Below are 26230 nucleotides of genomic sequence, written 5' to 3'. Positions count from 1 at the left end.
CTCAAGCAAAAGTAAATAAATAAATAAAATGACAGACTTAAGCCCCAACATATCAATAATTACACTAAATAGAAATGGTCTAAATATATTATGACCTAACTGTATGCTGTTTATAAGAAGCTCACTTCAAATACAAAAGTATTGTTTATAGAACTTTCATATATAATAGCCAAAAACTAGAGGAGGGGAGGGGACAAAATGTCCTGCAATATGAATAGCTAAACAAACTGTGGTACATTTGCACCATGGAATAATACTCAGCAATAAAAAGGAGCAATCTGTTGATACATGCAACAACTTGAATGGATCTCAAGAGCATTATGTTGAGTGAAAAAAAGGCAATCTCAAATGGTCACATACTATATGATTCCATTTATATAACATTCTCAAAATGACAAAATTAGAATAATTATTGCTTAGAGATAGTGGGGGGAAGGGAATGAGTGTGACTACAGAGTGGTAGCATGAAAAGCAAAGCACATGTCCATCAACTGGTGGACAGATGGACGAATTATGGTGTATCCATACAATGGAGTACTACTCAGCAAGCAAAACAAATGAAATATTAATATACACAACAACATGAACAAATCTTAAAATCATGATCAGTGAAAAAAGCTAGGTAAATCTCATCACAAGGAGAAATTGTTTTTTCTTTTTATTGTGTCTATATGAGATGATAGATGTAACAAAACCTATTGTAGTAATCATTTCATAGTATATAAATCAAACCATCATGCTGTACACCTTAAACTTATACAGTGATATATGTCAATTATTTCTCAATAAAACTGGGGGGGAAAGCCATATAAAAAAGATTACACACTATATGATTTTATTTATAGGAAATTCTACAAAAGGTGAAATCATAGTGACCCAAAACAAATCAGTGGTTACCTGGGACCAGTAGTCAGGAGGGGATCGACTGTGAAGGGGCGTGAGCGAACTTTTTAGGATGAGGGAACTGTTCTGAATCCTGATGGTGGTGATTACACAAATGTAAACAATGACCAAAACTGCTCAACCCGTATGCCTAAAATAGGGACATTTTATTATATGTAAGTTGTATTTCAGTGAACCTGAAAAAAAAATTAATTACTAAGTCCAACATCTCAGTAAACTCGAGTTCCAGAAAAAGAAAGCAGCAGCTGCCTAGTTTCTCCAGAGAAAACTTTGTCTCTCTGGTGCCCAGAGAGCACTCAGAAGCCTGGCTGCCTGCTTTCTGAAAGCAGGGCAGGAAACGGTCCAGGGAGATCCCAGTGAAGTGTACAGATTTTTACTTTGTCCGTCTATTTTCAGTTTCAAGCCTCATCACTAACCCAGTTGTGCCTGGTGTTCCCAAGTCCAGAGCTTATCAAGTTTTGCTTTTTTCAGAAAACAAATCTCTAATCTCCTGTTTGCAAGAAGGTAATCACATGACTACCTGGGGTAGGAAAGGACCCTGGTGGTCTCATCTCTGCCTCCATAGGCTAACAACTGGTCCTCGTTTTTAGCCTCCTTTTCTCCCCAGTGTATGTTACTCAGCACTCGGGCCTCTGAGTCCTGAGGCTCTGCGGGTTTACCGGGCAGACTGTTACCTTCTCAAATCATTTTCATCCTGCGGGCATCCCAGTGTAGCTTCTCATCTTCTGCCATTTACTGCTGTTCTGCTTTCTAGTTTCTATCTTTCAAAAACTTACTGAATTTTCTTGGCCTGCTACTGTCTCCCCTCCCATTCTTCCTACCTCCTTTCGAGTTTTTCACCTTTTAAAAATTCCTTTCCTTTAATTGAGGTAGAATTGCAGCAGGCTGAGTTAGTATGGCTGAACTTGTCTTAAGTTAAATGCAGTATTAAATTTGTTAAATATCTGTGTTCAACTTGCAAAATTCTGCATACCTAAACATTAGAGTCAGCAAAAGAGTCCACTCGTAATCAGTAAGAAATGGAAGGTTCTCATATAAGACTGTCCTAGCAGGTGGGAACACCATTGTGTCCCAAGGATAATAATAATTACTTGGAATGTAATGCTTCTATCTTACTGTTGGAGGTGGGGTGTGGTGAGTGGGAGTCTGAGTAGTCTAGAATGTTGGAAAGGAGCCTGTATTCTGTGAGTACCTCGTAAGTGGTGTAAACAAAGAAATTTAACATAAAATAAAATGAAGTATAAATTACATTCTTGTTATCTTTAGAGTACATTACAACAGATGCTAAACTATGTAATGTTAGTTATATAAAGCAGCTTGGAGTGTATGTCTAATTTCTGGTAGCTGTTTTTATTTTAAATAAGGAGCTTAAAATTCAAATATTCTATATAAACCAATTAGTTCTGAAATTGAAAACAGAAGTTGACTCTTAATGAAAACTCAATTATTTGTAGGTGAATGCTTCACAAACTATAGAAAATAATGTTGTTTGGGGTCTAAAGACCCCTTTAGTATGATTTCAAATCTAGCTGTACCATATTAAAATTTTTTTAATTAAAATACAAATTTTTTAAAATTTGCCTGAACCCTCCTTTTTCTTACTACCCTCATGTATAATAACCTGAGTGCAGACAAGTCATGGCAAAGCGAGCATATGACCTTAATTGCAGTATTTAAAGGATGCTTGGCTATGATAGGTATCAGCTTTGGTGAAGCAAATTATTTTGTGCTGAAACGGGAATGTTTATTCATTCAAAAACAGAAGACTATAGTTAACAAATAGTGCTTCTGACTCTTGCTGGCTTAATTATAAGGTAGAGTTTCATCATCTCTTACATGCTGGTTTTAGGCATTAGAAAATGCCTTCTTTGAATACCTTTCAAGTGAACACGAGTGCTGTACATGACTCTGACTTTTGCCAGACAGTTCGGATTAGTGCTGTCCTCAGTCTCTCGGGGGCACGAAACAGAGCCAGGCCCAACAATATTAAAAAAGTAAGTGCAAAATTATGTGGCAGCAATCGAAACTTTCCCCAGGTGGGATGTGTTTGCTGCTTGTTAACCATTTCTAACATGCTGAGTGCCAAGGGCAGTCCGTGGAAATATGCCTAGACTTGCCCATTAGTGCTAATAGAGTTACAAAGAAAACAGATGAAGCACTGATCCTAAATTAGAACTGCCTCATCATATAAAAAGCCATTGTTTATGCCAGTATATCCAGGTGTCAGATGAATTATAAATGCTAGATCACTCTTTCATAATAGCAACATCTGGCAGATTTTTTGTTGCTTCTAAAAGAAATTGGCTTAGTTCAAATGATATCATTACAGGATGCTTCCTTTTCTTGAAATAGTTGAACCAAATTCAAAAGGAAAATACATCCAAAATACAAAAATGAAGTTTACCTAAAATTTCTTTTTAAAATATAGTGCTAAGGGGGAAAATACATATGATGTGAACGAAAACATGAAATACGAGAAAGCATCTCCTTTATTTCAGCAATAGAGTAAATCTGAGTGCATCTTAGAACTTTTTCATTATTTCCTAGTTTGAGAAAAACAAATAACAGTTATAACTTTGCTTTTGAAGTTTATTCAGATTGTAAATTGACTCACTCTGGTCTGGCTCCGTGATGCAATTCTCCTCTCAGTTACTGTCCGCCAGCACCGTGCTAGGTCCTATTCCAAAGTGAAAAGCTATTTGCCTTCTGAAGATGTGAGCTTTCCCTGTGAGCACGTGTGCGAGGAGCTAAGCTGCCCTCACACAGGTTGGTCACTCTAAAATATATCCATTAATATTGGCAAAATAACAGCAGTCAATGGATTCATGGTATATTGAAGAGTTTCTGCTATCTGCCTGCTTCCCATTCAACCGAAAACTGCCAAAATTGACATAATCCAAGCTGTTTTAAAATCTGAGTTTGCGTATCATTTACTAATTTTTTGATGTTTAACAAATTACTTAACCTCTCTGTGCTTCAGTCTCTTTATATCTTGGAAGGATCAAAAATTTCATATAGAATGATTGACACAGTAGAAGGTACACAATTAACATTTGTTAAATCTTAACCTGTGAAATAACAAAAACTAGTAGTATTAGCTACCTATTTTTCTAAGGATGTATCTATCCATACTCACAGTATTTCAAATGTTGATAACATTCTATGTAGGGTCTTTTGTAGCTTAATATTTGTAATTCTTGAGAGCAAAATCCAATTTTAACTTACTGTATTTTATTCCCAAAATGTTGATCTTTCCTGGGATTTGAGTCATAGCTTATTTTTATGGGCCCTTAAATTTTACAAAGTACTTAATGGAATGGGCAAAGCATAAGACCCTATAAATTCATGTTTCTCCAAATTCCGTTTCAAATTCTCTTCTTATAAATAAGTGAAATTGGCAGATTTCACTCCTTGATGGAAAACAAAACTAAAATGTCTCACACAACTTAGTCTTTTAAATCTGTATATTTGTAATCTTCATCAAAATAAATACAAAATTATTTTGAACAACAGAATCCTAAAACTGTATTCACCAGCATATTTGGGGAAATGCTCATTTAGAATTAATTTATAGGCTGAGATGCCTGTCATTTCCAATTCTACATAACGTAGCAAGGCTAAATTTATTTGAAGCAGATTTGTCTTTAGGCCCAAAAATCTTGTGGCCAGAAATAAAGAAAACTAAAGAAATCAAAAGCTGTTCTTTGAAAAGATCAATAAAACTGATCAACCTGTAGCCAGACTGATCAAAGAAAGAAGACAGAAATGACTAAAACTAGAAATGGAAAAGATGACATCACTACAGATTCTACAGATGTTGAAAGGACCATAGGGAATATTATGAACAGTTTTGCACTAATAAAATCAATAATGTCAATGAAATGGACAAGCTCTTTGAAAGACACAACCTACCCACTCACTCAAGGAGAAATACATAACTTGCATAGGCGTATGTCTATTAAGGAAATTGAAATTGTAGTTAAAATCTTTCCATGCTGAAAACTTCAGACCCAGGTGGCTTCACTGGCAAATTCTACCAAGTATTTAAGGAAGAAATAATAGCAATTCTACAAAAACTCTTCCAGGAAATTGAAGTAAAGGGAATACTTCCCAGCTCAGTCTCTGAGGCCAGCCTCACCCTGGTCTGAGGAAGACAGTAAAATAAAACTATAGACCAGAATCCCTGATGATCATAGATTCAAATTTTCTAAACAAAATTTTGTGAATCAAATCCAATAATATATTTAAAAGATAATATACCATGGTCAAGTGGGGTTTATCCAAGAATGCACAGTGTCACATTCAAAATCAAAGTAATTCACCATATGAAGAAACCAGAAAAGGAAAACCATATGGTCATCTCAATAGATGCAGAAAAAGCATTTGACAAAATATAATATCCATTCCTTGTAAAAATTCTCAGGAAACCAAGAATAGAAGGGAACTTCCTCAAACTATAGATAGTATCTATTTTTTTGAAAACCTACAGTGGGGCCAGCCTGGTGGTATAGTGGTTAAGTTCGCAGGCTCTGCTTCAGTGGCCTGGGGTTCGTGGGTTCTGATCCCAGGTGTAAACCTACACACTGCTCATCAAGCCATGCTGTGGCGGTGTCCCACATACAAAATAGAGGGAGGTTAGCACAGACGTTCACTCAGAGCCAATCTTCCTCAAGCAAAAAGAGGAAGATTGGCAATAGATGTTAGCTCAGGGCCAATCTTCCTCACAAAAAAAAAAAAAAAAAAAAACCTACAGCTAACCTCATACTTAATAGTGAAAGACTGAATGCTTTCCCCGTAAGATCAGGAACAGACATGGATGTCTGCTTCCCCACTTCTATTCAATATTGTACTAAAGGTCCTAGCCATGCAATAAGGCAAGAAAATGGTAATAATAATAAAGACATCTACCTTAGAAAGGAGGAAGTAAAACTATCTTTATTCACAAACAACATGATTATCTATGGAATCTACAAAAAGAAAAGCTACTAGAATAAGTGAGTTTAGCAAGGCTGCAGAATACATGATCAAGATGCAAAAATCAATTGTATTTCCACGTACTAGCAATGAACCATTGGAAAACTGAAATTTAAAAATGATTACCATTTATAATAGCATCAAAAAACATGAAAGAAATTTAACAAAATGTGTTAAAGACCTAGACACTGAAAACTACAAAAGATTACTGAGAGAAATTAAAGATAAATAAATCAAGTGATACCTCTCGTTCAGAGGTCAGGAGACTCAATATTTTTGAAATGTCAATCTCCCCAAATTGATCAAAAGATTCAGTGCAGTCACAATCAAACTGCAGGAGGCTATTTTGTTTAAATTGGCAAGCTCATGCTAAAATCCACATGGAAATGCAAAGGATCTAGAATAATGAAAACAACTTTGAAAAAGAACAAAATTGGAGGAGTAGCACTATCTGATTTTATTATAAAGCTATAGTAGTCAAAACAGTGTGATAATTGTTGTAAAGATAAACAAATAGGTCAGTGGAACAAAATAGAGAGTCCAGAAATAGTCCCACATATATATGACATATGGACAACTGATTTTCGACGAAGGTGCAAAAGCAATCCATAGAGAAAGGACAGTCTTTTCAACCAGTGGTATCAGACAAATGGATTTTCAGATGCAAAAAAAGTTAACTTTGATCCATACCTAGCACTAATATAAAAATTAATTCAAAAGAGATCATAGGGGCCAGCCCGGTGGCGTAGTGGTTAAGTTTGTGCATTCCACTTCAGTGGCCCAGGGTTCATACATTTGGATCCCAGGTTCAGACCTAGACCACTCATCAAGCCATGCTGTGGTGGTGACCTACATACTAAATAGAAGAAGATTGCCACAGCTGTTAGCTCAGTGCCAGTCTTCCTCAAGGGAAAAGAGGGGGATTGACAGCAGCTGTTAGCTCAGGGCCAATCTTTCCCACCAAAAAAAAAAAAAAGAACAGGATCATAGACCTAAATCTATAAAACTTACAGAAGAAAACATAGAAAGAAATCTTTATGACCTTGGGTTAGGCAAGGATATCTTAGATTCAAAACCAAAAGCATGATCTATAAAAGAACAAATTGATAAATTAGACTTTGTCAAAATTAAAAACTTCTGTTCTTCAAAAATCACTGTTAAGAAAATGAAAAGACAAATCACAGTGGGAGAAAATATTTGCAAATCTTATATCTGCTAAAGGACTAACATCCAGAGTATATAAAGGATTCTCAAAACTCAATAATAAGAAAACAACCAACCCATTTTTCTATGGGCAAAACATTTGTGCTAACTTCACCAAAGATATACAGGTGGCAAATAAGCACATGAAAAGATACTTAACATCATTCACCATTAGGAAATGCAAATTAAAATCACAGTGAAATACCACTACATACTTACTTTAGTGGCTAAAATTTTTTAAACTGACTACCCCAAGTGTTGACAAGGATGTGGAAGAGCTGGAACTCTCTAACACTGCTGGTGGGAATATAAAATTGTACCACTATTTGGAAAAGCAGTTTGGCCATTTCTTAAAAAGTTAAACATACCTACCTACCATTTGATTCAGCATGCCATTCCTAGGCAGTTAACCAAGAGAAATGAAAGCTTATTCCCATACAAAGACTTTTACATAACTGTTCATAGCAGCTTTATGTATAATAACCAAAAATCCAGAAGCAAGCCAACATCTGTCTGCAGGTGAATGAATAAACAAATTGTAGTATATCCATACAATGGAGTACTACTTAGCCATAAAAAGGAATTAACTACTCATAACCTGACAACATGGATGCTTCTCAAATAATTATGCCTAGTGAAAGAAGGCAGACAAAAAAGAGTACATATTTATGATTCCATTTACTATGTAAAGTTCATAAATACAAATTAATCTCAAATGACAAAAAGCAAATCAGTGGTGGAGGGGAGTGTGCAGGAAAAGGCAAAAGGGGCACAAGGAAACTTTGGGGAGTTTGGATGATATGTTCATTATCTTGGTTGTGGTGGTAGTTTCACGGGTGTATGGATATGTCAAAGCTTATCAAATTGTACGCTTTAAATATATGCAGCTTATTGTATGTTAATACCTCATTAAGTCCGTTAAAACAAAAAAATCAGTGGCTAACAAACCTCTAAACTCTCACTCATTCCCCATATCGTAAGTCCTTAGAGGAAATCTCCGTGGCCTGATTCCATTTCTTCTATTAAAACAATACTTAACAGACAAAGGAGGAAGCTTGTGGATTGTGCCTTTTGGAGACCACTGTGTGGTATGGCACAAGGGTCTAGGTGTCCCAGTGACAGGGAGGAAAAGAAGCCAATTAATTGGACAAACTGAGTCCCTGGAGTATAGGACTAAATAAGGAAAGTATAATTTTTCATTTTTACTGGAAATCTAAGCACCAGTGAATACAATCAGACCTTCGTTTCTCATTGTGGTACAAAGACATTTCAGAAAATTCCTTGTGTTTCTTAATGCAGATTCCAAATGTGGTTATCTAGATATTAATCAGCCCAGCGTTCAGGTCAATCTGATTTTTTTTTTCCATTGAAGAAATTCTCACATGCTTGTTGCTTAATCTGTTGCTTAAGAGTAAAAAAAAAGAAAAAAAAACAAATTGCTCAGCATCTTCTCTTCTAATTCCAATAGACCTGATTAATTAACTCCAGTTTGAGGGGAGAATTTTTTTCAACCTCAAGCAGTTAGCAACTGCGTGCGCCACTGTGGCACACAGACCCACACATACACACCCTGGTGCCCGCAAGTGCTCGCACCTTGATACTCTCTAAGCGCTGGTCCCAGTTCCAGCCGGGTGAGTGCCAGCAGACTTGGAGAAGTGTCTAACCTTTCTAACGTAATTGTAGAGTGCAGGGCTTGTGGTGAGGCCGTCTCTCAGGACAGTGGGCTGTGAAAGCGTTTTTCCACTTGTAGAGGAGCTTTGCTTCTAGTCCTAGCATATGATCTGCCTGAAATGCCTGTAAGTTCAACTTAAGGTCATGTTCATTATCATTTCCATTCCACTTTACTTCAGAAGTGGGTCTTCAAAATTATAATCCTAAACATATTAAATATCAGGATAATCAAGGAAAGATACCGATACGTATGAGGCAAGTGGTTCCTGTGGAGAACAGTCATTGAGAGAAATGTTTGTTATTCTGGGGCTTTGTTTAATAAAAGTTCTTAAAAGAATTTTTGGAACCTGTTGAGGACTGATTCAGTGGTAACGGGCCTGAACTCTCTTCCCCTGGAAACAGTGAGCCAGGGGCTGGCCTGGGGCTACCGAGGTTTAATCCGAGAGCTGCTGTTCCCGGAGCTCACCCTGCCTGAGCACAGTGCAGATTTCTCCTCCCTGAGACTCTCAGGCGGTAGGGAACCAGCTTCCATCTTCCTGGGCCTGTCTCCTTCTGGCCTACCACCCACAGTCTACGTCAGCCCCACTCCGCCATGTGCACACTGGCCCCTTGGGGTGGCGCTAGTGATTCCGGACCAGGAACTCGGACTAGAGAGCTCACAGTTCTAAAAACCTGGAATATGCCACACTACCTAGCTAGCTCTTCAGAGCCATGTCACAGTTGTCCTATGGAAAACTCTCCTGTCCTGTGGAGACCTGATGCAAGCAGGAAGCGCAGTGGCTCAGGTCAGGGAAGCAGCACCACACTGTGCAAGCCCATTGCATAAGAGTCAAACCCTTTTAATACATCTTCCTAAAATCCATTTTATTTTGAATTACTTATGAGCTAAAATTTTAGTTCAGTTAAAAAGCCAGTAAGAAAATGTTGTATGGGGGGAAAAAAAACCTTTAATCATCACAGAAAACTAGGTTTCTAATTAGATGATAAACTTTGTTAAAATCAGTGATATTCAGATCATGACTTTAAATTCCCATTCATCTGTTGGGCAATCAACATATTACACACATGCCTGCTCACTTTGGCTGACCAACTGTGGGTCTGCATTGCCAAATTAAACATGGAGAGGAAAGCTGTCTGTTAGCCTGCCTGCAGTGTTGGTTTGAAACAGCTTTTAAGCAAGTACAATTATGATTGGAACTTATCTCAACCAAACAAAATTCTCTAACTGGTCATGAGAGATTGAGCAGTATAGAGGTGAGATTGCTAGGTGGATTGGAGGGTGTCACAAGGCCATCAGCCTGACTTCTGCCAACACAGATGGCTCCGAAGAGTCTGCATGCAGCTTCCTAAAGTATGCTGTGGCTCAGTGACCAGTCCAAGCTCTGCCTTGCTCCCTCCCTCCCGTATCATTCCCTCATCCTTATTTCTGTGTCCAGTGGCCTCACTGCCTAAGTTACTGATGAAAAATTGAGGTTCAAAGGCATAAGCTCCTCGCCCTCCGCTTGGCAATTGAACGTGTCTTTCTTTTTATCTGCTCTTCTAGCCCTCCTCATTTCCAGCTGTTCCCTATTTCTGGGCCCTTAACCCTGTTCATTCTTGCTTTCCTAGGGCCTTATTCTCTTAGTTATCAGCTCTGTCTCCACAATTCGTTCTCTCCCTATTGGCTCCTTCTGCACATTGCTTTCAGACAGGCACACATTTCTTTTGTCCAGAAAACTCTTGCTGTCCTCTTAAACCACCACTTTCTCTTCTCATTCCTTTCACTGCCAAACTTCTGTAAGTACAGCTTTTCTTGTTGTATTACACACTATTACACCAAAAGTACCTGAAAAGCAAGAACTATAACGTATGTTGATTTATATCTGTCAAGTGCCCAGCACAGTATGAGGTTATGAATGAGGCACAGACCTTGGAGCCTAACAAGCCAGAGTTCAAATTTGGGCTCACTAGTGACTGCTGGATGACCTTGGGTAAATGGCTCAATCTTGCTCATCCTCAGCTTCCTCATTTGTAAAGTGAGGATAATAATGCCTATCTTCAGAGGATCTGAGTAGATATTTTTCCAAAGAAGACATACAAATGGCCAGTACGTACATGAAAAGGTGCTCGATATCTTTGATCGTCAGGGAAATGCAAATCAACCACAATGAGATGTCACTTCATACCTGTTAGAATGGCTGTTACCAAAGTGACGAGAAGCAACGAGTGTCGCCAAGAATGTGGAGAAAAGGGAATCTTTGGGCACTGTTGGTGGGAGTATAAATTGGCGGAGCCACTATGGAGGAGGTTCCTCAAAAAGTTAAAAATAGAACAGCCATATAATCTAGCAGTCCCATTTCTCAGTTTATATCAGAGAGAATGAAATGACTATCTCTAAAGAAATAGCTGTACTCTCATGTTCCTTGTAGCATTATTCACAATAGCCAAGATATGGAAACAATCTCAGTGTCCAGCGATGGATGCATGGATAAAGAAAATGTTATATGTATAAACAATAGAATATTATTCAGCCATGAGAAAAAAGGGAAATCCTGGCATTTGTGACAATATGGATGGACCTCAAGGGCATTATGTTAAGTGAAATGTCAGAGAAAGATATATACTATATGATCTTACTTATTTGTGGAATCTAAAGAAGCCAAACTCATAGAAACAGAGAGTAGAATGGTGGTTGCCGGGGGTTGGGGAGTGAGGGGAAGGAGGAGATGTTGATCAGGGATACAAACTTTCAGTTATAAGAAGACTAAGTTCTGGGCATCCAGTGTACAGCGTGGCGACTACAGTTAACAAAACTGTATTATATACTTGAAAGTTGCTAAGAGAGTAGATCTGAAATATGCTACCACAAAAAAATTATGTGACGTAATGGAGGTGTAACTAACCCTATGGTCATAATCATTTCACGATAGATACATGTATCAGATCATTATGTTTGTACACCTTAAACTTACACAATATTATGTCAGTTATAGCTCAATAAAGCTGGGAAAAAATAATACCTATCTTGCAATGTTGCCATGGAGATTAAATGAGATGATGTTTGTAAAAACCCCTAGCATGGTATCTGGTGCCTAGTGGGTGCTCAGGAAGGCTCATTCCCTTCCCACCTCCACCCATGGTAAGAATTCAATTGATTGAGTGACCAGATGGTCTCCTGCATATTTCAGGTCACCATTCGGTGGCATGGCATCCACTTTTTGTTCGGTTTGATTCTTACTCTTTTCTTTGCCTTGTGTGTTTCAGGTTCATACCCAGTATCCAACTGAGTTTGAATTCAATCTCTATTACTTAAAGTTCTTGGCTTTCCACTATGTATCTAATCGTTTTAAAACGTTTCTTCTGGATTCAGACTATGAAAGATTAGAGCACGGTACGTGTTTGCATGCCCTTGTCCCATCTTTTTTGTTAATTTTGTGTGATTTTAATTAAAAGTTCTAATAATGTAATTACCCCCAAGTACGGCAAGGCCATTTTAGGGTTTTACCCTGAACTATGAAAGTAGAGTGGGTATGAACGAGCCCCAGATTCTGAGATTATGTGCTATGTTAACTTTGGCACTGCAAGTGGTCATCCTTGCAGCACTTCTGCTCACTATTTTAGTATCTTGTATCACTGTTCTAGGAGAACGGCTTTTCCATCCTGATACGCTCTGGTGGGAAAGGTTCCTGCCTTTGGAGGCAGTTTGAACAGCAGTTAAGGCCATAGGCTCTGGAGCAAACAGACGAGGGTTAAACCCCAGCGCTGCCAGTTCCCAGCTGAGCACTGTGGACGAGTGAGGCGCCTCTCGGAGCGTCCTCAGTCTCTTCATCTTTAAAACGAGGACAGCAATAGCACCCGCCCCTTTGGGCGTGCTGCTCACATTAGGAAGTATTTGGAAATTTCACAGCATGGTTGCTAGCACATAGTAAGCATTCAGTGAATTTTAGACATCACTATCATTATTGTAACTTTTAATAACAGTAATAGTTGTAAAGAGTAGATTCCAAAAGTCAGTCAGCCCCTGTGAAAACATTCCCTAAGAGAGTTTTATATTCTTCTTTTGTTGTTGTTTAGGGAGAGAGAAGGGAGGATACACATGACTATTCTTGTTAAGAAGTTAAGCTGATTTTTAAAAATCAGCTCTTTTCAGATTATTATATGGACCTGAATATTAGTGGCTGAAAATATCTACTGATGTTCTCAGTTTAAAATATGAAATCGGAAAATACTGCTTTCTGGTGCATGCTATTAAAATTGTCTAGTATGATATTTCATACTTTCGGTAAGGGAGACAGCACTGGTGAGACTTCTTCCCATCCTGTTTATACTTCCAGATCTTTGTTGACTCATAAAATTGTCATTCCACACATCATAATCAGAAACCTTAATTTCTTAAGCCCCGTGTGTAGGGAAGGCATTAAGTAGAGCTGGTCACGTTGGGCACTGGCGTCACTTGGAGGACTTTTAAAATGACTAATATCTGGGGCCCATCCTCAGAGATTGATTTAATTGGTCTGAAGTAACACCTAGGCTTTGGGATGTTTGAAAGCCCTTGGTTTTCCTAATGTGTAGCCGAGGTTGAGAACTGGTACGCTGGACCTCTGCAGTTAAAACGTAGAGAAGAAAACATTATTTAGTCTTGGAGGGGCCCTCGTATTATAGGATTTTGTGAAGCCTTGGGCTTGAGACAGTTTTTTCTGATAAACTTGTAAAAGTCTTGTTGACTTTTGGCCGTGTCACTTCATTCAAAGCAAGACAGCACTGTTAGGACAGGCACCCTTCCTGGCCTTTTAAAGAAGTGCCTCCTGCCTCACCTAAGCACCTCCTCCTCTCTGTGAGTGGAAGTAGGCTCATGTGAGTAACAGACTGACTGTTTGAAAGGTGCAAAGATAGCGTGCGGAAATCCCTGAAGTGCCCCCTACATTCCTCTCTTGTTTTAAGTCACCCAAGGATACAGACCGCACCCTTCTGCCATCCAGAGTCTCCATGACTGTCATTTGTGGTATATATAAACTACTAAACAAGAAAACACTTTAAATGGCTTCATAATAAACAGCCAGTGACTTAAAAAAGAAACATAAAATTATGTTTTTAACTGAGTTTCATCAAATCAACACTAAGTCCTAACATTTTCTCTTGGAAAATGTGTAGAGTGTCTCCTGGCCTGGACCTCTGTGAATCTAGATATAGATGTTGGCTGGGGATTGGAAGAGTCGTGACGGACTAGCATGCTTGGGAAAAACGTATCAGATCTTTTCCTTCCATTTGGATTTGTTTCCATATAGCTCTGACATTCATTCCTATCTTTAGCTCTGCCTTTATTTTCTAAGGTTTCTGTACATACATTCCTGTTTCTGAAGCCATAAGAAATATTCCACTTTTTGGGGGGCCAGCCCCGTGGCCAAGTGGTTAAGTTTGCATGCTCCTCTTCAGTGGCCCAGGGTTTCGCCAGTTCAGATCCTGGGTGCCAACATGGCACCACTCATCGGGCCACACTGAGATGGTGTACCACTTGCCACAACTAGAAGGACCCACAATTAGAATGTATAACTATGTACTGGGGCGGGGGGAAGGGGTTAGGGAGAAAAAGGAAAAAAAAAAAAAGATTGGCAGCAGTTGTTAGCTCAGGTGCCAATCTTTAAAAAGAAAGAAATATTCCACTTTTCATCTGCTGTATGCATCATACTTTTAGGCAAACTGTTGATTTATTTGACTTTTGTTGAATTTTTTGGATTTACAGGAACTTTATTTGATGATAAAGGAGACAAGCATGCCAAAAAAGGGATTTGCATTTGGGAGTGTATTGATAGAATGCACAAGAGGAGTCCCATTTTCTTTAATTATTTGTATTCACCAGTGGAAATAGAGGTACAGTAATGAAGCATTTATATTTCATTCTCTGAATATTTTGTGTTAAAATTGTCCTTACTTTGGGTGTGTATAAGCTATTTAAGCTTTTTATAAATATTTGACTAGGTTTCATACTAGAAGCTATTTAAAAGTTTGATACCCTATGGGTTTGGGTTATGATGGGTTAAGACTGTTCACCAAATTCTTGACCACAAAAGTTAGGAGCTGGTCCCCAAAACCTAGAAAGGATAACTTCAAGAAAATCAAAGCAGGCCAACTTTCCCTAGGAGGAAAGAACAAACAAAACCTGAAACCTGAGCAGGTCATCTAAGCTGAAAAATCTAAAATACTTTAGGAAAGATTTCCCTAAGTCCATTTGTACGAAAGCCATGGAAGAGCTCCATGGGAAGCGAGGATGTTTGGAGCCCAGCCCAAGAAGGGTAGCATCTCAGGGGCAGCCATGCTCTGCCACGTCTACATGGAATAGGCTGGGATGGAATAGACTGGTTTGATGAGCAGTTCCACCTGACTTAGGGGCGAGAAGGCCTCTGGCCTTTCTCCAGCTGCACCCTCCTCGTGAGGTGAGGAGTCCAGGAAACAAAGCTGACATGTTTGGCTGCCCTTCCTGCTTCTAAACCTTGCCCTGCTACCTCAGAATTCCTTGCCCAGGTTCAAGTTACCCACCAGACTTCTTCACGTCTGTTTCCCAAGCCAGTGCCTGTATCCCTAGGTCCAAAGGGTGGCTAAGAGGTAACTGTTTGGAAGGAAGTGGACAGAGTTTAGCTGCGTGGACTGTGGTGTATACGCACAGCCCATAAAAGACCCTCAGAATGTAGGACAGAGCCAGGTGGGAGGAGCAGTGAGTTAGGCAAGGGCTGGGAGCTGGCACTAGCTTGCCCAGTCCTGCTACTTTCTGGTGTAGAATCCAGGGGGTCCAAGAATTCTCAGTTTGAGCCTGGCCTTCCAGGTCATTAGGAAGTTATATTTGTCCAGGTAGTAAGATAGAACGTGTTTAATAGTTCACCTTGATATATAGTGTTTAAACATTTAGCCATATGGTATTTTAACCTTCATTCATACTCTTGCCCCTGCAAATGTTAGGGGCTGGCTTGCCCATAAGCTTGGGGCACTCTGGGGTCAAGATGAAGCAACATTTCAGAATTTTCTTTAAACAGGCTCTGAAACCCAGTGTAAATGTCTCCAGCCTCAAGAAGTGGGATTACTACATAGAGGAGACCCTTTCCACAGGGCCTTCATATGACTGGATGATGCTGAGCCCCAAGCACTTCTCCTCTGAGGACTCTGAACTGGCCGGAGGAGCTGGGCCCCGGAGCCAGAGGAAAACAGTGTGGCCGTGCTATGATGATGTCCGCTGTGCTCAGCCCGATGCTCTCACCAGCCTCTTCAGTGTAAGTGAGCCGTGTGCAGACACGCACCGGGGGCACCGTGGCCCTGGAGGCACGTGAGGCCTCAGGAACCAGGCTAAGTTAACCAGTCACAAACTTCTGGACGTGGCTCTTCTTCCTCTGGGCTGGCATTATAGCTAGCACTCCAGGAGTATGAGGAAACCACATTTGCTCCCCAGCATCAGTGGGGAAGAGTCACAATAAAAATGAGTTTTCCAGCATTACAAGGAAGTAATCGAGCAAATGGAGCAATTTGCAGCTTCCCCGCTGTGCAGCTGCCCAGGCAGCCTGAGTCAGGCCTGGGTATGGCTTTCGTGGGTGCTTTACTTCCTCTGGTCAGAAGTGTGGGTAGCTGAGGGCCTGATGGGAGTACTGCCAACCATCTCCCATCAAGGAATATTCTGGAATGCAGCCATCCTGGCAGGAGCCACCCTGATGAGAGCAGCAGCCTTGCAGAAAGGGTTTGAGCCCTGATATGGGCCAAACAGTTCCTGAAGAGTCCTCCGTCTGGTTTTCTGACCAGGAGGAGTATGCTTCAGTGAGAACACTGTGCAGGGGCGGCCGCTCTCATCTCAGCTTCCCTGTCCGAAGGAATTTGGGCATTCCTTAGGCATTTCTTCGTTCATTCTTTCCACATCTGGTTTGAATCATGAGGTGAGGGGTTCCTCTGTCAAGGACGGACTTCTCCTCTAGCTGGCACCAGCCCAGTGCTCGACCTTTTGCTGTGGCCATCAGATTTCCTATGGGCCGGCCAAGAGTGAAGGTGTTTGGGATACATATTTCATCTTTCTGTGTAAGCCATTCTGTACAAAAAGCCCTGGTTACAGATCCCCATAAATCATCTTTGCCACAGTGCATCACACCAGCTGGCGCTCCCCCACTATTCCTGGCTTGGGAGACCGCCGAGGCCCCCTGGTTACCACTGTCTTCAGCTGTCCTGTGGCCATGCTTGTTCATCTGGGCCCCCGTACAGAGGAGGTGTGGCTCTGGGGCACATCCTGACTTCTATGAACTACTTGTCCGTCAGAAAACTCCTTTTAATTACTTTGCAGGAAATTGAAAGATTGGAGCATAAATTGAACCAAACCCCTGAGAAGTGGCAGCAGCTGTGGGAACGGGTAACCGTGGACCTTAAAGAAGAGCCCAGAGCAGACCGTGTGAGTTGGCAAAGCCCTTTGAGGGCTCCTCTGAGCTTTTTGAGGGTGCTAGGTCTGCTGGGGCCCACTGCTCTAGGTAACCAGGGCGGTTTTATGGCCAAAGGAAAGGGTGGGAAGGGGGGGGTCATGCCCTGGGGGTCCAGGGCAGAAAGTTCCACAGAGCTAAATACTTCCTGAGTGTCTCACTTTACCACAGTGACATAATACTTATGTTTTAGGGCCCCGTATCCAGGGGAAATTACTAGGTTCTTTTCTGTCCCAATGCCTCTGTGGTTTCAGCTGATTTTCTACCACATGAGGGAGGAGGGGAATGCCAAGACCATGTTTGCTCCAGAAAAATAATCAGAGAAGATAAAATATTTTAAAATGACAAAATGTGCTGCTTTCTGTTGTTCACACTCCCTTTGCTGTTTCTGAATTAAGAAACATTTATAAAAATATTTTAAAAACAAATGCTGTTTTCTGCTTCTCACACCCCCTTTCTGTTTCTGACTTAAGAAACTTTTATCAAGCATGTAACATGTGCAAGAGATTGTGCTGAGCACCAAACACATATTAGCATCCTATTTAACCCACAGTGAGGGAGTGGTGCCCCATCTCACACGTGTTCACACAGTACTTGGTACAGCTGTCAGTCAAACCCCCATCAGACTGGCTCCAAATGCAACAGAAGGGGAGTTAGAACAGGTGAGTGTTCTGAAGAGCACTTCAGAAAGAAGGAGAGGTCGGCAGGGTGAGATGTCACGGAGGGGTGAGGGACAATGGAGTGCAGAGGAAAGCCTCTGAATGGTCAGAAGGGATCCTCTGGGTGCTGTCTCTTGCCTTCAGATGGCAATTCAGGAGCTGTCGTCAGATAGACCACAGGTAGATAATGTCTTACTGCTTTCTTTCCTAGAAAAATAGAATAATTTCTTGATTTTTTTTCTGATTATGAAAGTGAGATATATTTATTCTTTTAAATAAGACAACACACAGAAAGTTATAAATACAAGAAAAAAATCAGCCAAAATTTATAACCTAGAAATAAACCACTATACTGTCAAACTTGTTTTATCATTCTTTTTTTTTTCATTTTCCCCAAAAGCCCCCAGAACATAGTTGTATATTCTAGTTGTAGGTCTTTCTGGTTCTGCTATGTGGGACACTGTCTCAGCATGGCCTGATGAGTGGTGCCGCATCCGTGCCTAGGATCCAAACCAGCGAACCAGTGGGCCACTGATGCAGAGCACACAAACTTAACCACTCGGCCACAGGGCCGGCCCCGTTTTATCAGTCTAAACACATATATAAAAGGGGTTTACTACACATGCTATTTTAAAACCTGATCTTTTATACTTACTATGTGGCATACATGTCCTTTCATTTGTCACTTTATATAAATCGGCAGCATCATTTTCAATGGCTATCTAGAAATCCATTGTACGGAAAGACCTTTTTTTAACCAGTCTCCTGATGAGAGACATTTTGGTTGTTTCCAGTTTTTTACTATTATAAACAATTCCAGGATAAACATCTTTGTATATATATTTTGCTGCTTGGTCTGGTTGTTTCCTTGAGCTCAATTTTCAGAAATGAAATTATCAGATAAGTTGCTTAAAGTCTTCGTAAAGATTTCCTAGCTCCTGTTCTGTCCTTTTCAGCCCCAGAGACACCCTTCGGGCTCCCCAGGAATCGTGTCTACCAACCTACCTTCCTATCAGAAGAGGTCTCTGCTGCACCTCCCAGACAGCAGCGTGGGGGATGAGCAGAATGCCAGCGTCTCCCCATCCAATGGAGTGGACCGAAGAGCAGCCACGCTGTACAGCCAGTACACATCCAAGAATGACGAAAACAGGTTGACGTGCTGAGCCCTGTGGGGTGTGCTGAAAAGACTCTCCCCGCCCTGCCTACGCGACACCAAAGGCCCTTTAATAAGCGAGGCTGTGCAGTGCAGCATTCTGTTAACTTAAAATGGATTTGCTTTAATTCTTTGTTTCTGTCTTAAATGCGTTAGACGGCTCTTTGGAGAGGAAAAAAGAGGCTGTAGTTATTTGTGGTTGAGTCCTGATTGTTATTATCTCATGTCTGCCAGATCTTTTGAGGGAATAAGTGTTAGTCAGCACTTTTTCAGTGGCAGACATCAGAAATCCAGCTCATGCTAGCTCCTGCAAAAAGGAATTTACTCCCATGAACTGGGAAGGCCAGGGATGGGCCGGTTCCTCACACAGCGTCTTCAGGCTTCAGTCTGTGTGCCAGCTCTGCTTTCTCCTGTGGTTGCTTCTATCCCAGCATGGCACAAAAGATGGCGACTGAGAGCGCCAAACCTCACAAGTTTGGTAACTCCAGCAGAAAGAGGCAATCTTTCCCCGAGGGTCTGGGAGAAAAGTTCTGACGAGAACTCTGATTGGCTTTTCTTGGATCATCTGGGGGAAATAGAGAGTTGACAAACAAAAACAACAGGCATTCCCTTTAAAGCACTTTTTAAATGAAAAATCAAAATTAAGTGTCTTGTCATCATTTCTTCTAGGTCCTTTGAGGGAACGCTTTACAAAAGAGGGGCTTTGCTGAAAGGATGGAAGCCCCGTTGGTTTGTTTTGGATGTAACAAAACATCAGGTAATACTGTCAAAGCCCAGAGAGATCACATCTTTCTCGGCACGGCTCGGTCCCAGGCTGCTGCGTGACTCAGCAGGTCCATCCCCCTGGACAGACTGCTTTCCCAAGTCCCCTCATATGCTGCCGGGACGGGGCTCCTCCATGTCCCTGAGCAAGGGCAGTAGCTTTCTGAGGAAGTTCCAAGGTCGCTCTGCCTGCGTACAGCCGGAGGCAGTGACAGCTGAGCCCAGAGCATTAAGAATAATTTTGTTGTTAGTGCCATCGGGTCAATCCTGACTCCTAGCGACCTTGTGTAGAGCAGAGCGGAACCCTGCCCGGTCTTTTTGCGCCATCCTCTCACCTTCCAGCGCTGTATCAGACAATGCTCTGCAGCTATTCACAGGGTTTTCATGGCCAGTTTTTTCAGAAATGGGTGGCCAGGTCCTTCTTCCTAGTCCATCTAGCCTGGAAGCTCCACTGAAACCTGTCCACCATGGGTGGCCCTGCTGGTATTTGAAATACCAGTGGCATAGCTTTTGGCATCACGGCAACACAGTGTGCCGCAGTATGACAAGTGATAAACGGGTGTGTTGTTCCCTGGCCGGAAACAAACCCGGGCTGCAGCAGTGAGTGCTGAATCTTAACCACTAGGCCGCCAGGGCTGCTATTAAGAGCAACAGGACTCCGCTTTTTAATGCTCAACTCTCTCCTGCTGCCTGCTCGTAAAACTCAGGCCAGGGGAACACTTGAGGTTTGCAGCGTGCTGCATGCCACATGCACGTATAGAGCCTGCGCCTGTGAGCACCCCCCGGAATACAGGTTACCTTCATCCTTGCAGCATATAGCATCCATTCAAAACTGAGGGCGTTAATTTATTTGACAAACACTTATTGAACACCTTCTCTGTGCCCATCACTGTACTGGTTACTAAAGAAGACCTCACTGTCCCTCAAAGACGGCAGCATCAGAGGAGGGAGAAGGCCTCGAAATAGGCAGAAGGGGCTGTGCCCTCCCAAACCTGGAAGTGACAGTGGGCAAGGACTAGACTGGAGCTTGCTGAGCACGGCGGGACCCTTTTGCCCATTGTTAGGTTCTTAGCTATTGCTGAAGCAGCTCCTGCAGTCCTCATTGCCGTGGTCTTTGCCCCAGTGACCTCAGGGAGAGGGCTCCCTACCCCAACCCCAGCCCCTCTGCACCCTGCACTGATGAGAGGCCCATGGCCTCCCCTGTCCCGACTGCAGGCCTCTCTCTGTCTTGGAAGTGACAAGTCAGCCTTGAGGCAGAGGGTGCACATTTTGATTCTCAATGCATTCATCTCTAAAATGGAGTCTTGAGACAGGTGTGAACGGTTCCCTCTGTACAAGGCTCTGGTTGGGACTTGCATCTGGAAGACTCCTTCCGGGTGAAGACTTTCCCTCTGCTCAAGGGGTTTCAGAAAGGTTTTGCAGAGTCTTTGTGGAAGAATATCGAGAACTTATTTTCCATCCTGCAGTGGAATCCTTTTTCAGGGAGCTGTACTTTAAATAACAGTGTCTCTGAAATCGTGGAGCCAACACCCTGTAGAGAAGCTCCATTCACCACTAAATATAACGTAGGAGAATGTCATAATTGTTTTGTAATTTACAGCTACATCAACTTATATTTGCATTCTTGCCTATCTTTTGGATTTCTTTAACGTGAAAGGTATACAGTTGTTGCATTTAGCCCTATGTATACCATGTGTGAAGGGAGAGACAGAGAAAAGTCTGAGGCCACAATCGCAGTGACGGGGGCACCAGACACATTTCTGCTGCATAAATTGGAGAGTGAGACCCAGACCATGGATCAATAAGTCTTTTTCACCAGCAATCTTTGATTTTTTTTAAATATTTTTCTCATTCCGAAAGTAATACATGGTTGTTACACCAAATTCAAACATCTCATAAAGATAGAAAAGCCCCTTGTGCCCCAACTCCCAAAGGTAGCTACTGTTAACAACATGCTATCTATTTCTCTAAGTAATTTTCATATATATAGATGGATAATGTGCATGTATGTGTAGTTTGGGTTGCTGGGAGGGTTAAATGGATTATGTACAAAACAATCAGAACAGTCCTGGCACACAGGAACCACTCAATCAAATATTAAGCTATTTATTATGTTTTTTAAAAAATCATTTTATATCTACATGCTATTTGGAAACTTACTTTTTTGAATAATATATCTTGAACATATTTTCCTACCAGTTCATATAGGTCTTCCTTATCATTTTTGAAAAGCTGTATGTATAGTAGTATTCTGTATTATTGATGTACTGTCATTTAATTAACCGCTACCCCATCAAAAGACAGTTATGTCTTTTCAGTTTTTATCTGATGAAAACAGTGCTGAAACAAACATCTTTATCCGTGTACCTTTGCATGCTTGTGGGAGTGTTTCTGTAGGATAAATTTCCAGAGGTGGGAGGGTGTCTGAATAGGCATAAACATTTTAAATTTTAGTTGATATTGCCAAGTTGTTCTCCAGAAATGTGTAGCAAATTATATTCCCACTAACAGCGTTCAAGACTACCTAGTGCCTTACATTCAACCTGGATATTATCAGCCATTTTTAATATTCCTTAATCTAAGTGAAAAGTGAAATCTCATTGAGTTCATTTACTTTTCTTTGATCAATGAGGTCACTCATCTTTTCAGATGTTTTCAGTCATTTGTGTTTCTTCTGTGACTTACCTGTTGAGATCCTTTGACCATTTTTCTCCTAGGTTGTTTATCTTTTTCTTATCAATTTCTAGAAATTCTGTATATGTTCTAAACATCAACCTCTTTTCTGTGTTACATATATTTTTTACAGTTAGTTGACATTTAATTTTATTTTTTAACATGTAATACATTTCTTCATATTTCAAAAAATACATATCTTTTTCTTCCTTTCTCCTAGCCACCTCGTTCTCCTATCTAGAGACAACCAGTGTTTTTAATTCTTGCCCATTCTTCTAGGCATAGTTTAGCAAGATACAGAGGAAACTATTCAAACACAGTTTGAAAACCTGTGCCATTTTCCCTTTCTGTGTCTCTTATGTCCCATCTGTATCCCTTTTGGTTCCAGCTGCGATACTATGACTCGGGCGAAGACACAAGCTGTAAAGGCCACATTGATCTGGCTGAAGTAGAAATGGTCATCCCTGCTGGCCCCAGCATGGGAGCCCCAAAGCACACAAGTGACAAGGCTTTCTTTGATGTAAGTTGATTTTGCATGTCTTTTCCTAGCTCTGTCTGCCCATGAATTCTTATAATCCATCCACCTCCAAGAAGTATAGGGCCTCAGAGCAATTGGTGGTGACTGCAGATGGGTCACAGATCCCCTGGCTCTGGAAATTGCTACAGAACTTGAACTCAGCACTCTTGATCCCCAATCCTGACCTCTCCCAGCTGTTCATATGTCTCAGAAAGGCTACACATTGCTTTACACAAAGGATTCCTTCAAAAGGTATCCACCCACTTATGGAAGCAGATGAACTCCTTGTTAAATATTGTTAGTTATTCCCTCACCACCTACTGCCAAGAACAGATGCTGCTTCCTTTGCATCTAGTGGTGTGCATGCTTGACCGTCCTCAGTCACACAGGATGACTGTCGGCCCTGACATCTTCAGCAGCCCTTAGGTGGGCTGTGGGGCATTTTATGGGCCACAGCGTAGAGGGTTTATCTAGTCCCTGGAGCCAAGCAGGGCTTCATAAAGTGCAGAGGTCATACTCCAGGGTCCTGCTCAGGCCATGAGGCCCTTCCCCTGACTCTGGGTTTACAGCGTGGCCCTAACTGAAGACTAGAGAAAGGGATGGAAGGGGAACACGAAAGCCAACTTCATCCTGGTGCAGATGAGTCTCAGGCTTCCCCAGGGAGCACAGGAAGCTTTCTCGGCACCTTTGCTGTGTTGGTACAGTGCATGGGAGAGGCCAGAGGCTCCAGCCATTCCTGACCCTCCTTCGTAGTCAAGGAAGACCCTAGGAAGATGCAAAGTAAGGCTCTGCTCATGTGTCTCCTTTTTCTGCCAGTACCCTTCTGACAGATGTTAATCTGCCATAGGGATGTTAATCATCCCCTGTGACTTTGGGGACCGGAAAAATAGTGTGACTCAAAAGGAGAAGTTCTGGGCAGTACTGAGAGGGAAGGTCCCCAGGATTGATTCGCACACTTGCCCAAACCCGTAAAACAGCCCAGCCCTTCATCTCTGGTTCTCTTCATTTGGTTTTGTAGCTCAAGACCAGCAAACGTGTATATAACTTCTGTGCCCAGGATGGACAGAGCGCCCAGCAGTGGATGGACAGGATCCAGAGCTGTATCTCTGATGCCTGATGCCCATGGTCAACCCAAGCAGAAGAGGGAGGAAGGACTCATGCTGCCAGATAGAAAAAGAGTGCATGAATCCTTGAGGAGCTGACAGCTTCCTGTTCAGTTCTGATGAGTCATCCTAGGGCCTGAGGTTCTCCGGGCCAGTTTCACCCAGTCCCCTCTTTCAGCAGTTGCTATGTCTGCTTAGCCTGAGTGGATGTCTCACACAGGTCTGGTCAAGAGCCCCAAGCATTCCCTGTATCTTGCACTAGATTGTTCTAACAGGGTCTTAGTGGTTAGGGATCAGAAGAATGCTTCCTGAGCGAACCGTCCTCCATCCCAAGGCAAAATGGCTAGCACCTACGTGGGTCCTTCATGAAAGCTAGATCCTTTTTGTTCTCCAAGGTCATAATTTCCTTGGAGAGCTTTCTGACAAGCAAAAATCAAAACCCTCCGAGATCATCTTACATTCTGCATAGAATAGGTTTCTCATCAGCAGCTCCTACTCTTGCTGCCTGACCTTGGAAATGCTTAGTTCTCCGGTGCTGCCAAAAGGTGCTTCCATAATCCCTGCTCAGCCTCTGGGCTTGACAGCAAGAACAGTGGTGCTCAGTGGCAGGCAAAGGGGGAGCACACGGGGTTATCCTGGGAGAAGAAGACTGTCCAGGGAATGACACAGCAGTGACCAGGCCAACGCAGGAAAACACTGCTTCCAAAACACTGAATTCTCTAGGCCGAAAGTACCTGAGGATCCAGGATCTTGTGTTCCTATGTATTCTTCTGCTCCCTGACAGCTTCTCACATGAAATAACATGCAAAAAGCTGAATGCACTAACCCATGAAACAAACTCGCACTGAACTCCGAATGAAGTGAAGACGTTGGAAGACAGAAGCCAGCTGTTTGTGACCACACAACACCTGTGACTAGCGCTGTGCAGACCGCGGTCGCACTGCGGCGTGATCGGACGCCCAGACGACGTCTCTGCACGTGAACAGTGAGAACTGTTTGTAGATTTTCTTTACTCTTAACCTTGTGTTTGCTCGGCCTGAGGTCCGAGGAGTGCTGTCTGTGCACGGGCAGCGGGAGCAGCAGCTCTGGCTGGAGTCAGAGATTCTGAAATGTTAATATGTTACATACCAAACTAATGTTTCAAAATATGTATATATGATTTCTAGATCCTTGTTTTTCAGATAGTCTGCTTATAATTTAATATAAAATTAACTAAACTGATTCAGTCATAAGATTTCAGTAATAAAATGGTTTCCTTTTTAAAAAATAAAAAGCCATTTTGTCTTTGTAGATTTAAAAGAAATCCGATTTTCAAATTTAAAATTACACACTAGGAAATAGAACTGTGTTAATATATAAGAAATTGGAGGAAATAAGAATGAAGGATTTTTCTATCATTTCCATTTTATAAATTGCCACCTGTGAAAATTGTTTTTGCACATTATTTGTATTTTTCTTTGTATATGAAATAATTTTTTGTACTTTGTAAAATACGGAGCCCATTGTACCTTCCTCTTTGAGACTGTACACAGTGCTGCTTTTGTAACTGGATTCTTTAACTTTCATAAAGGCGCTACATGCCTTACATTCACTAACCACCTTGGATTAAATTTACTTCTTAAGAAAAAGTGTCCCTCACTCACTGTGGAGTAAAGGTCCTTCTGGCTGCCTGGCGCTCGGGAGGCAGCATTCAGGATTCACACATGGGAGTAAAGGTTCAAGGGCAAAACGCAGTGTGCCCCGTTTGCCTTGGTTCTGTTAACGTCCTCACTGCCGTGTGCTCAGGAGACGCTGGACATGTTGGCCTGAGCTTCCAGGTCCTGGACACACTGCCGCGGGGCTGAGGCGAGAGACCTAAGGCCGCCCTGTGCCTCTCACGAGCTGTGTGAAACTGGTGAAGTCCTTTACCAATTCTGGATCACAGTTTTACCACCAATGATATGTGGCCATTTGTGAGAATTTTAGGCGGGAGAAATCGAACTCTGGTTGAGTAGTGGGTTTTTCTGCTTCAGGAAAGTGTTAAACAGCACAAATGAAGGATCAGTGATTTCAGCTCTGGACAACGCTTCCTCTGGTGGGAGCCCCTGGAGTTTACTTTGGAGACCTTGGCCGCATCTCGACTTGTCGCCAACAGTCTCATCTCAGGGCTGACCCGCTAAGCCTGCTGATATCCAGGAGCCCTCTCTGAGCAGGCA

General features: G+C 41.8%; 1 protein-coding gene across 8 annotated transcripts in view; it reads left to right on the top strand.

Moving 5' to 3' along the window:
- SBF2 (SET binding factor 2) overlaps window positions 1-25631 on the top strand; it is a 466103-nt gene extending 440472 nt beyond the window's left edge. For all 8 annotated transcript variants that reach the window (XM_023646035.2, XM_070274751.1, XM_023646034.2 and 5 more), the window contains 8 exons: window positions 11995-12121; window positions 14471-14598; window positions 15756-15989; window positions 17039-17143; window positions 18784-18977; window positions 19650-19737; window positions 22804-22935; window positions 23951-25631. In XM_023646035.2, coding sequence (XP_023501803.1) covers window positions 11995-12121; window positions 14471-14598; window positions 15756-15989; window positions 17039-17143; window positions 18784-18977; window positions 19650-19737; window positions 22804-22935; window positions 23951-24049 — 1107 coding nt within the window. In that variant the 3' untranslated portion in view covers window positions 24050-25631. The remainder of the gene's footprint in view (window positions 1-11994; window positions 12122-14470; window positions 14599-15755; window positions 15990-17038; window positions 17144-18783; window positions 18978-19649; window positions 19738-22803; window positions 22936-23950) is intronic.
- The last annotated feature ends 599 nt before the right edge of the window (window positions 25632-26230 follow it).

Source organism: Equus caballus, chromosome 7 (genome assembly GCF_041296265.1).
Source record: "Equus caballus isolate H_3958 breed thoroughbred chromosome 7, TB-T2T, whole genome shotgun sequence".
In the NCBI taxonomy this organism is placed as follows: domain Eukaryota; kingdom Metazoa; phylum Chordata; class Mammalia; order Perissodactyla; family Equidae; genus Equus; species Equus caballus.
The sequence above is the reverse complement of the archived record's forward strand: the minus strand, read 5'-3'. Positions and strand labels throughout refer to the sequence as shown.